Source organism: Pagrus pagrus (genome assembly GCF_965226575.1).
Source record: "Pagrus pagrus genome assembly, chromosome: 10".
Classification (NCBI taxonomy): domain Eukaryota; kingdom Metazoa; phylum Chordata; class Actinopteri; order Spariformes; family Sparidae; genus Pagrus; species Pagrus pagrus.
Window position 1 is genome coordinate 921,751 of NC_140194.1, and position 12,477 is coordinate 934,227.

Consider the following 12,477-nt stretch of genomic DNA (forward strand, 5'->3'; position numbering starts at 1 on the left):
TCCTCCTCCTCCTCTTCCTCCTCCTCCTCCTCCTCTTCCTCCTCTTCCTCTTCCTCCTCCTCTTCCTCTCAGGTCTCCTCTGATGATGGCGGCGCCTCCTTCCTCAACCAGAGCTGGAGCCTCTTCTACAGCAGAACAGGAATCCAGTAAATGATTTTAGATTTTGACTCGTGTCTCTGAACTTTTTGTGTTGATGTTTATCCGACATCTTTTAACGAGTCAAACAAAAGTGTTTTTGAATTGTAATTTAGAAACATGAGTAAGAAATAAGTTATTTCTACTTTTTAAAGTCGTACTTTTTAAATGTACAAGAAAAGTTTAAAAACAGACTGAAATATTATCTGTTATCTAATCTCTCCTCTCCTCCTCCTCCCCTCTCCTCCTCCTCCTCCTCCTCCTCCTCCTCCTCCCCTCTCCTCCTCCTCCTCCTCCTCCTCCTCCTCCTCCCCTCTCCTCCTCCTCCTCCTCCTCCTCTCCTCCTCCTCCTCCTCCTCCTCTCCTCCTCTCCTCCTCTCCTCCCTTCTCCTCCTCCTCCTCTCCTCCTCCTCCTCCTCCTCCTCCTCCTCCTCCCCTCTCCTCCTCCTCCTCCTCCTCCTCTCCTCCTCTCCTCCTCTCCTCCCTTCTCCTCCTCCTCCTCTCCTCCTCTCCTCCTCTCCTCCTCCTCCTCCTCCTCCTCCTCCTCCTCCCCTCTCCTCCTCCTCCTCCTCCTCCTCTCCTCCTCTCCTCCTCTCCTCCCTTCTCCTCCTCCTCCTCTCCTCCTCTCCTCCTCTCCTCCCTTCTCCTCCTCCTCCTCTCCTCCTCTCCTCCTCTCCTCCTCTCCCCTCCTCCTCCTCTCAGGCCGGAGGACTTGTGGGTCACAGGAGAACAGCGCTCCCTCCTGGAGGCCCGCCTCTTCCCGGTGCTCCACCCCAGAGAAGGAGCTGTCGGTCTGGGGGGAGGTGTCGGCTGGCTGCTGGGGGGAGACGGCTGTCTGCAGAGCTGGAGGAAGGCGTGGAGGCTTTCTCTGAAGGAGGTGATGTCACTCACCCACCAGGAGGCGGAGCTACAGTGGAGGGAGGAGTTACTGTTCCTGGCAGGGAGGAGGGGAGTGATTGATGCCCTGAGGAGTGGCTCAGACATCTGCCTGCTGCCTTGCTTCAGGGCAGCGGTGCTTGGAGGCCAGCAGGGGGCGCTGCTGGAGACACTCGACAGCAGTGAGTCTGAACGGTGTTGACACAAGGACTCAGATCTGTCACTCAAGTTCGTTCACATTCATCATTTCCTGTTTGTTTAGTCAACATCCTGCTTCTCGTCCTGTTTCAGTTGCAGCAGGAAGCCCGGAGCAGGGGGCGGAGTCGAGTGCAGAGATGGGCTTGGCCGCTCGCTGCCTCTCCTGTATTGCTGACGTGTTGGTGTGCATGGCGGGGGGGAGGGGAGGGCTGAGGAGCGGACCGGCCGCTAACAAGGCCTGGAGCTCCGCCTACTCCCTATTGGAGGAGGGCGACCTGAGGGGCGGAGTCCAAGCCCTGGCTTTGGAGAGAGCCCATTGGCTGAGCAGGTGAGCCTCACTTTCAGTTTTCTGTCAGACTTTCCTGTGAACGTACCTCTAAGACGAGACGACGGCATCGAACAGCCTCGATTCTGATTTCACTCGCAGTGTTGCAGCTCAACGTTCGAGAAGAAAGAGACGTCTGTAAAACTGTTGCCAGGAAACCTCCAACTGCCAACAAGCTCAATTATGACTGTTTTGATTCAGAATTTTTGATCCCTGGAGGTTTTATATTTGACAGTCTGTGACATCATCACATTGTACAGTCTATGGGTCAGTGGACTGAACACGTCTGCACATATTCAGTGTGCTGCACCTTCAGGAAGTAAACCTGGAGGCTATAAAACTTTTCTGGCACATGCAGCAGGCGAGCAGTTCTCATTAGACTGAACAGGCGGCCATCTTTGTGCTCTCCTGTGGTGTTTTCATGCACGTTGGTGATGAACTGTTTTCTTTATGACTGCCCCCTGCAGGCCCGACCTGCTGGTTCGGGCGGCACGGCACTATGAGGGCGCCGGCCAGGTGCTCCTACGACGGGTTTTGATGTCATCACAGAGGTTCATCTCAATTGGTCAGGGTGAGGTCCCGCCCCTTGGCGAGTGGCAGGAAGTGGAGTGTCCGGCCAGACTCGACCTGGCAGGTGAGTCCACTGAAAATCAGTAGTGGAAAAGTAACTTCAAGGACTTTACTTAAGTATCATTTTGAGGTACTTTACTTGACTTTCAGTGACTGTCGAGCCTCCACTGACTCACGACATCATCACATTTGTGTTTCAGGCGGATGGAGCGACACGCCGCCCATCGCCTTTGAGCACGGCGGCTCTGTGACCAACGTTGCTGTGAAGATTGATGGGAAGCGTCCTATTGGTGCGAGGGCCCGTCGCATCAGAGAGCCCCGCCTCCTGCTGGTCTGCTGCATCGGAGGGCGGGACAGTGGGGTTTCCAGGGAGACGGTGTGTGACACCCTGGATGACCTGAAGGACTACTGTCAGCCTCACGCACCTGGTGGGAGACAGACTCTGTTTATTAATGAACAGATCAAAGAAAAAGCTTTGTTTACTTACCTGTGTGTGTGTGTGTGTGTGTGTGTGTGTGTGTGTGTCAGGAGCCCTGCTGAAGGCGGTGTGTGTGTGCAGCGGTCTGGTGTCTCTGTCCTCCCAGGATCCTTTGGAGCAGCAGCTGATGCAGCGGTGGGGAGGAGGGTTGGAGCTCCAGAGCTGGTCGGCGTTGCCAACCGGATCTGGACTGGGTGAGAAACCAACAACATGAAATACAAGTTAAAGTTTAGATAAGATAATCAGACAATTTTATTTTAAGACAAAATAAAATATTGTTTGATTACATTTATTAAATTAACATTTCCAGTGCAGCACTTTTCTTGTAACGCAGTATTATCACAGTGTACTTTTGCCTGAGTAAAGGATCAGATTACTTCACTCGTGGGAGGTGGTCCAGAGGTCAGAGGCTGATCAGTTCTCGTCCTGCAGGTACCAGCAGTATCCTGGCGGGGGCGCTGTTGGCTGCAGTCTACAGGTGTACCGGTCAAACCTACGACACAGACTCTCTGATCCACGCCGTCCTCTACCTGGAACAGATTCTCACCACAGGTCCTCGTTTGTTTAAAGTTGTTGTCATGTTGGATCTGGATGCTCTTATTCTCTTAACGTTGTTCTTCCTGGTTGGAGTCAAAGATCGGAGAAGAAAACAGCCCAGCCTGCTGCCTCTCTCTGACTGGACTCTTTTGTTTCTCCAGGTGGAGGCTGGCAGGATCAGGTGGGAGGTCTGGTGGGCGGAGTCAAGGTGGGTCGATCCGAAGCGTCTCTGCCGCTGCGGGTGGAGGTGGAGCCTCTCAGTCCTCCCAAAGACTTCCTGGTTTCTCTGGAGCAGCACCTCCTGCTGGTGTACACCGGCAAAACCCGCCTGGCTCGCAACCTGCTGCAGGTGCGTCCATCCGTCTGTCTGTCTGTAGTCTCACTTCCTGTGTTCAGGTAGAGTCCGTCAGATTAAAACAGTTCACATCGATCAGAAGAAAAGTAGATTATTCTGAAAGAAATGTCATCGAACTATAAAGCCAGGAGTCCCGTCTGTCGGCCTGTTCGACTCATAGCTCAAGAAAAGTTCATCAGATCATCTTCAAGCTTGGTCGGTCTGTCGCCGGGAACCCAACGAAGTGCTTTGTCGAGTGTGAAGTTGTTTGGAGAAGAAATAACATTAAAACAAACATTAAGTGGATCTTGACATTTCCAATAACAGACCCACAGCTTCAACATGCAGCAGCCAATCAGGTGTCGTTTGTTCTTGACGAGTGTTCGATGGAGCGACTTCAAACCTGCCGACAATTAATATGTTTTGAATAAACAAGTGAACAGCGAGCAGTTCAGCAGGGTCTGTTTGATATAAACACCGTCACGTCACAGCGGGGCGGGGCTTCAGGGCTCTGACGGGTTTCAGGCCGGAGGTAAACTGGTCCACAGTCTGAGAGCAATTCAAAACACTCGCTCACAAAATGGCTGTCAGGTCCTGGTGATAAGTTTTAGTTTTCTAAGTCATTAAAAGATGGTTGTTAACATTAATAAGACTTTATAAGGGTTAACGCTGGTGATGGTGAAGATGACGATGATGGTGATGATGATGATGGTTTTGTCTATAGGATGTGCTCCGTAACTGGTACAGCCGGCTGCCGTCGATCGTCCAGAACGCCCAGCAGCTGGTGGCCAACTCTGAGGAGTGTGCCAGAGCCTGTTCAGACGGTGAGACGACCACAACACGGTTTATATTAATGCAACTGCATGAAGTTAGACAGGTGGAGGAGGTGTTAACATCGTTTTAACTGATCAGACTGTTTCTCTGCGGTGTCACAAAGACAGCGTCAGCAGCCTGACTACTGTCCAAAGTCAAAACCAGCCCTAAGAATCCCAGTTTGAATTAGAAACCCTGATCTCAGAGCTGTGAAAAGTAATTTGACCTCCATTTTTCTGGGAATAATCCAGTCCATCGTTGGATTGATTTAACTTAAGTTATCAGATAAATGTAGTGGAGTGGAAGTTCAGTATAAAGTACGTCATCGTTTCCCTCTGAGATGAGGTGCAGTAGAAGAGAAAATACTCAAGTAAAATAATTCTTGATACTTCTCAACCAGGTTAAAGGAACAGTCCACTTGGATCTCCTTAAACTGACTATCCTACATTTCCCAGAACACCCGTATCCAAACACGACACAATGATCACAAAAAAAGTGGTGAAAAGATCAAATCGGTCCTTCTGCAGGTTCTCTGTCCAGACTGGGTCTGTGTCTGGACCGGTGCTGGCTGCAGAAGAAGCTGATGGTTCCTGGATGTGAGCCGGCCTCAGTGAGGGCCATGATGGAGGCCCTGAGGCCGCTGGTCCTGGGTCAGAGCCTGGGCGGGGCCGGAGGCGGGGGCTTCCTCTACCTGCTGACTCGGGAGCCTCGACAGCGGCAGGCGGTGCTGCAGGTCCTCAACAACACACCGGTAAGAAACGAGATCAGTGAGGTGGTTTACACCCGACAGTAACGTGTCTGAGGTGATCCAAACACACGGCGAGTGCCAAGTGTTAGTGTAGACTAATGCATCCTGATGAGTCCCGACAAGGACTTCAGCAATGCAGAGATGATCGTTGTTATAGTGACAGGACGCAAACTCACGTCCTGTAAAACAAGAAGAAGAAGCCACAACATCAGGCAGAACGATCACACTGATGTTAATGATTCGTCTGCTCTGTTAGCAGCAGATGTTTGTGAGCACACCGTCTGTTTGAACTAGTACCCAACAACATCACCAGACTCCCTTAACAAATGTAGTGATTTAAAGAGTTGTTTCATGAGGACAAACTTAACAAACTTTGTGAAACAACTACGACAAATTCGACATCATTGGTGCCTTCGTGTATTATTTTATATAGAGCAGGAAGTGACATCAGATCACAGGTGGTCACTCAGACGCAGATTAATGTCACGTATAAATGTGCTTTATCAATTACATGTAGCTCAATGTGGTCATGTCTGTTATCAAACCACAGACAGCTCATGATCGGTTTCTTTTTTATCAGTAAAGTCGTTTTGAATCTTGAACTCCAACTTTGAGTTGTTTGTGAATAAAAATGTGAAGAAAGAAAAACTTGACAACAGAAGACGTCTAGTCATGGAAGAGCGATGAGATTAAAGCAGGACTTCAGGAAACTTGTTGATTGTTAATCGTCTGTTTTGTTACCATGGTGATTATTGGTTTCTTTCAGGGTCTGGGAGACTTCCGCGTTCACTCAGTGGAGCTGGACATGGACGGGATTACAGTCCTGCCTCCGTCCTGAGGACACACACGACCGGACGGGCTTTATCGTTTTATTTCAGGGAACCTATAACAGAAGGGACATGATGACATCATTCCAACATGGTGCCAGTTGTATCTATCTCTATACTATCTTGTGTAGTCTACGGGAGATTCACGGACAAGCAGACTAAAACCCAACTCATCTACAGCATGTGGCCTTTGATGAAGATATGTGTGTATGTATGTATGTATGTATATGTATATGTATATATATATATATATATATATATATATATACATATATGTGTGTGTGTGTGTGTGTGTGTGTGTGTGTGTGTGTGTATGTATGTATGTATGACAGACAACAGATAAATCAGTCTTGAGTCTGTTCTGTGTCGTTTCATGTTGTCGAGGCATTTCTTCATCAGGCCACAAGACGTAGATGTGTTGGGTTTTAGTCTGCTTGTCCGTGAATCTTCACTCTTTGGGTCGATTAAACAAGCTTTCAGAAGTCGGGTATTTTGAAGTTGGGTTGTATGAGGTGTTTATCCGTGGGCAGTGTTTCAGCTACAGGGGGTGGCGGTCAGCAGTTTGGAGAAGCAGCTTCAAAACACATAATTATGTAGAAAAAAAGACTGGAAAAGTACTCTGTGGTGATGAACTCAACTTTAAATGGCAGGTTCACATATTTTCTAATCTGTTTAAAGGTCCAGTGTGACAGATTGTGTGACATCATATTAAAGCCAGGGTTGGTAAGTTGTTCCAGAGGCCTCTTTTGTTATTGTGTAGAAAATCTCTTAACCTCCTGACGGCAAGCAACAACTCAAATACTCAAGAAAACCTCCAGTAACTGCAGCTGCTGCAGGCCTCTGATAAGCTCGTCCAGTCGTCTCACTCAGCCCGTATGAAAAGACCGACAGGCCAGCCGTCCGTCTTTTCACACGGGCTGAATGAGACGAGTCGGACAGGATGTTGGCTGTAGCGTTGACTATGAATTTAGGGTTAGCATTAGGATCTGGCTAACCTCCGTTTTAGCGCCCGGCTAACTTGAATGGGGATAAAATAATTTAATCATGCGGCTCTTCTAGACTTTCTAAAGGTTATCGATCAGTCTTTTCGGGCTGCAGTGCATCATGGGATGATGTAATTACACAGTTCGACCACTAAGAAAATTGGCTTCAAATCCAGGAGCTCCTCCTGGAGGCTTCGAGTCCCCCATGTCGCACCGCCATGTTTCTACAGGAGCCCAGAACAGACAAACCACACACCGACTCTACAGACGGACTTTCATGTTTTTAGTGGCCACTGTAGGGGAGGGTGAGACGAGGGGTGGTCAGTTGGTTGAACTCTGTAACCTCACCACTAGACAGCACCAAATCCAACACACTGGACCTTTAAAACAACACAAAGTGGAGAGTTTTTCCTCCTTTTGGGCCGAGCCGTGACAACAAACTCAGACAAACTAACCAGATTTGATTCAGTGATTGAAACTTCCTGTAATGACGCTGGTGACGTCACGTCTGAGTTTTTGGAAAACAGAAAGCAGAAATGAACCTGTGAATGTTTGCACTCAGAGTTTGCACTCAGAGTTCATGTAATAACATGAATGTGAAGGATTCCTTTATATATTGTATGAATTGATTTTGTCGTGAAGTTTTGAATTTTTCTAAAGATTGTGTCCCGTATGTGATCAAGAGTATTGAACTGTATTCACTTAATAAACTGACAGAATAAATACTCAAAGTTCTTTGTTTGTGGTGTTTTCTGTTCAAATAAATGTCCCCACCACAGGAACACCGGAGAACGATTTACACCCTCCACGTGCAGTCGAGCTTGTGCACGCTTACACTTTTATCTCAGCAGCTCCAGTGAAGATTTCAGTTTAATAAAGCGTTTAAATAATGTAAATAACATCTTTTCAGATCAGGTTGTGCTCACAGCAGACGAGCTGCATGGAGACATCTGATGTTTAAATCATCTCCAGCTGCTTCAGGTGTTCAGCAGAATGCTGCAACTCTGTTTTACTGTGAAGCTCCAGAGATGTTCTGTGGACTACGAGTTTCTTTCTTCTTCATTCTTTAAATAACCGATTAAATGCTGTTACAGAGACAAGTTTATTTTCATATTGGCAGTTATGAAAAGGGAATAATCTTTAATCATTTATCTGCAGTTTGAGGGTAATATCTATGAGAGTTATTATTTTGATATTCAGTACTTCATGCTTGGACCCTTAATTATTCTTCTGATCAGTTATTTAATGTACAAAAGGTCAAAATAATGACACGTGCCTCACGTGTGGCCAGACATTAATTCTCAAACTAAAAAACAACAAACACAAAGAAAAGTTAAGTAACTGTTTAACTTCACAATATTTTGTAATTTTACCAACTGACTGAAATGATAATTCAGTTATCAAAGTCAAAATCTGCAGATTTTTCTCCTCACTGATTAATCAGCTCGTTAGCTGAGCGTTAATGGATCTTACAAACCTTCAGGAGAAAACAATAATCTGTTTCATTAAATCACTTGAACATGATGATCTTTAACAGCTTCAATCCAAACAACAAATCCGTCCGTAAAAAAAGTCCACTGTGATGTCGTTCTACAAAGAGCCAATCAGCTGTCTGATCAGAGTCTTTATTTCCCAGCGACCACAGATAGCTGGTCTCTGATGCGTCCCAGTCCGTCCAGTATGGTGTCCAGAGACTCCCTGCCCAGCTCCACCGTCACTGCGGAAACCGACTCACCGCCTGCTGACGGATCGTCCATCTGAAAACACATCACACGAGATTACAACCACACACGATCTGATTACAGCTGCAGCAAACCGACAGATTAATGACCAACTATTATAGAAGCAACAGGTGATCTCACAGGAAGTCCACCAGAAGTTCACTGATTTCAGCCACAACTCTCACTGCAGTACCTGCTCTCTACCTGATGCTAATGAAAGTCAGGTGAAGTCTCGTAGTCGACAGAACATTTCTGGAGCTTCACTGTAAAACAGAGTTGCAGCATTCTGCTGAACAACTGAAGCAGCTGGAGACTTATTGCAACCTGGGAACTGTCTGATACTTTGATTCATATCTCTGTAGCTGTTTTGTGGAGGGACTTACTTAAAAAACTGTCCTGCAAGCAACAAGCTGTTCGAGATTATAATCCCTACAGGGGTTTTGTAATCCATCCTGGGAACTGGTCCAACAAAAAACATATAAACGTCACCTGACCTTCATCAGCATGGAGGGAGGAGGTGATGACTGGGTTTACTGTTTATGTGAACTGCTTTTTTAAGCCTATGATCTGTGTTCTGTTGGTTCTGATGATGTCATAGATCTACATGGAGGTCACATGACCGTGACGTCAGCACATGGAGGCTGTGGTTCAGGGTCAGTACTCACCTTGAACTGAACCAGGCAGGTCGGGACGGACATACGACTGACGGAGTCTGAGCCGGTCACCATGTCGACCCTCCAGTCCAACTCCTTCAGCTGTGGGAGTGAGACTACACACAGACACAGACACACACAGACACAGACACACAGACACAGACACACAGACACACACACACACACACACACACACAGTTTAGACTAACACACACGGCTGAGCTCCATGAAGGAGATAAAATATGAATCTTGGACTCACTCTGATTACTGACAGCTTCTGTCCTCCATGTTGGACTGAAAAACATCAGAGGGAGACACGTGATGTCATGACAGCCTGTAGTTACATCATAGTTACCCAACCAACAGGAAGAAGAACAATCAATGATGCTTTATTTTACACATCTGTAAGTTAAGAGTGTTTCCTGGTTTAAAGGCTCATTACAGTGAAGTGATACGATGAAGTATGAAGATTCATACATAGTCTGCTGATAATAATAATATTTTAAGGCCCTTAAACGATTATTTACTTGGATTTAAGATGTTTTTACCTCAAAACAAATTCTGTTTTTGTTTTAATTAGAGCCAAATGAAGTCCTGAAACATCCTCAGAAATTATGACCCTGTAAGATCAAATGTTACTGAATCTAATTTATCTGATCTGTAAATGATGATGTGGCAGCTTCCACTCAGTAAAATCACAACTCTACACATCTTTAAAGCAACACACAGTTTAAAGTCATTCTGAGGCTAACAGATGAGAAATGAGTGTCTGTTATGACTCGTTGTCCGGAGACTCTGACATCCAGTGAAATGGACCAGTCGGGACCGGTGAGATTTTTGGGGGGCTGACCTGTTCTCCAGCAGGATCTTGGTGATCAGGTTCTTCAGACTGGAGTGGAAAGACTCCGGGAAGAGATCGAGGATCTGCTCCGGAGAGCTGAGGTTGTAGAAGAGGACGTGATGAGACAGAACGTGGAGAGACTGAAGCAGCTGGAGGAGAAACACAGAGTTCATCATTTATTGTGCAGTCAAACATCTGCACCTGTGATTACATTTAAATAAGATGTGTGTAGTGCTGAAACCGGCCGTTAGCTCGTGTTAGTGGACTCCATGTCTAAGCTAACGTTAGCAACTGAGACGAGGCACTCAAGAACGTGCATGAAGTCACATCCTTTGGACTGACACAGAAAACCAGACCCGAGTCCTTCACAGAGAAAACCACATACAGCAGCTTTAAACAGCTTCAACCAATCATCCACAGGCTTGTTCAGACAACAGAGAGACGGGAAGGTGTCACTTTTCTTTTATGGAGGGAACATGAGCACACTGTCAGAGATTATCTTAAGCCAAGTTCAAGTATGAACCTCAGAAAGTTTTATAAATGGGGCCCTGGCCTTGTGAACATGCAGGGGTGTGTGTGTGTGTGTGTGTGTGTGTGTGTGTGTGTGTGTGTGTGTGTGTGTGTTACCTGTGCAGCCTGGGCTGCAGGGATGCTGAATGTGGCTGCTGTGGTCTCTGCCAGCCGCCGACTCGGACCTCTGTGGCTCTGAACACAAACATCCCTCACGGCATCTTTAGACGGAGCCTCGGGGGACAAACAGAGACACGATGTGTTGCTGTTGAATGTTTGTGATAAACTGACGGAGGACGTTTCTGACACCTTCTAACGTAGTTCTCGCAGCACAGACACGATACAAACATGACGCTCTGCTGTAGATCAAACTATCCAACCGTATATATGAGCTCAACCTTAAAGGAGCAGTCTGTAGTTTCGGTGCAGTGATGTTACTGAGAAGAGATTTTCTTTTCTGCATAAACAAACTACATTTTCAAACTCTCTTTGTTGTCATGACTGAATAAACTGACTAAACAGACTGACCTTAAAGGACAACACAATTTATACTGCGTTACTTTGTTTATATGTGGCGGACCCTGCCACCTTTCCAGCTTCAAACAGTGTTCTGGGACCTTATTCTCCTCTGAGAACAGCTTGAGTTTGTACCATTACCTCATTAATATTGTAAATATTAAAATCCTCAGTTTGAGTTTCTTCTACAAAATCACACCGTGCTCCTTTAAACATCTACAGCAGTCAAACGGCACATACACATTAATGCAGCAGTGATATTGATCCACAAGCTCTTAGTTATAACAGGACAACACCGAACTGTGCATTTTAGTGCATTTTGCTTAAAATACGTACAGACTTTTACTTGAGGTTTTAAATTGGAGGCTTTTACTTGTAGTGGAGTCTTTTCATAGTGTTGTATTAGTACTTTAACCGAAGTAACGTATCTGAATACTTCTTCCACCACTGCGGAGTAGAAAGACAACTTGTCCAAACAGACGTGCACACATTCATCAGTTACAATCAAACCGTTCAGGGTCTGCAGCGCCGCCACATCCTTTATAACGCAAACCGACGACACAAACAAGGATGTTAGCAGGCTAACAGCTAACTCTTCCGTAATGTGCAGCGTCATTAATGAAACTACGAGAAGAAAACCCACAAACAGAGTCTAACTTTACAATCTGAGGGTTGGAAACACGAGTACTGCGGGTCGATACCTTCAGGAGAAGCTGTAAGTTGGTGAAATGTTCGGTAGAGACGGTGGCGGCCATGTTGGCATGTGACGTGAGGGGACAGTCATGTGACAGGTGGCGCTACTGCTCATGGGAAGTGAAGTACACGAAACGTCGTGTCAGGAACAATATAGACACATGCGTTTATGAACCGCGAGATTAAATCATTTTATCCTCATTCAAGTTAGCCGGCCGCTAAACCGGATGTTAGCCAGCTCGGTCGGCGGAAGTCTCTCGTGCGCATGCTCTATGGGCCGCACAACACGGCAGATCCGGGTATTTTCAAAACCATGTGGTTATTTTTTAACCATAAAACATATTTGTAGGCTAAAAAATATGTAAATAGAAAAGTAGAGGGCGTGGAGACACTAATGAAAGATTTAAAGGGTTTGGGCGTTAAGATTCTCATCAATCCAACATTTCTGCCAACACCTGAATGCAGCAGGCTACAAACAAACTACAACAAATCATCTAATATCAGATATGTGATAATTGATTCAATAAAATAAGTAAAGTCATATATTTAAATGAGCAAAATTATGACCCCAATGAAACACAACTAACAACAAATCCCAGAAGTTGTTAAAATGAATCCCGAGTGGCCTAACTGATCATTCAAAATGATTACTTCATAACAGCAAAAAGAAACATTTATTATAATGATAATAACGTCAAATCATGTGATAACGTAGTTTA

General features: G+C 46.1%; 2 protein-coding genes across 2 annotated transcripts in view; one reads left to right on the forward strand and one right to left on the reverse strand.

Annotated features, from left to right (window-relative positions):
- fcsk (fucose kinase) overlaps positions 1-7,559 on the forward strand; it is a 15,148-nt gene extending 7,589 nt beyond the window's left edge. The window contains exons 13-23 of the mRNA XM_084363571.1: positions 73-146; positions 838-1,193; positions 1,303-1,537; positions 2,002-2,168; positions 2,305-2,532; positions 2,633-2,776; positions 3,015-3,134; positions 3,281-3,468; positions 4,178-4,277; positions 4,794-5,017; positions 5,781-7,559. Coding sequence (XP_084219697.1) covers positions 73-146; positions 838-1,193; positions 1,303-1,537; positions 2,002-2,168; positions 2,305-2,532; positions 2,633-2,776; positions 3,015-3,134; positions 3,281-3,468; positions 4,178-4,277; positions 4,794-5,017; positions 5,781-5,852 — 1,908 coding nt within the window. The 3' untranslated portion in view covers positions 5,853-7,559. The remainder of the gene's footprint in view (positions 1-72; positions 147-837; positions 1,194-1,302; positions 1,538-2,001; positions 2,169-2,304; positions 2,533-2,632; positions 2,777-3,014; positions 3,135-3,280; positions 3,469-4,177; positions 4,278-4,793; positions 5,018-5,780) is intronic.
- A 348-nt stretch (positions 7,560-7,907) lies between these two features.
- Positions 7,908-11,952, reverse strand: commd9 (COMM domain containing 9). Its single transcript, XM_084363611.1, has 6 exons — positions 11,767-11,952; positions 10,667-10,783; positions 10,049-10,188; positions 9,458-9,492; positions 9,211-9,314; positions 7,908-8,581 (listed from the first exon to the last, which is right to left on the reverse strand). Exons 1-6 carry the CDS (start codon positions 11,818-11,820, stop codon positions 8,450-8,452), a joined length of 582 nt encoding a protein of 193 aa, XP_084219737.1. The 5' UTR covers positions 11,821-11,952; the 3' UTR covers positions 7,908-8,449.
- Between the last annotated feature and the right edge of the window lie 525 nt (positions 11,953-12,477).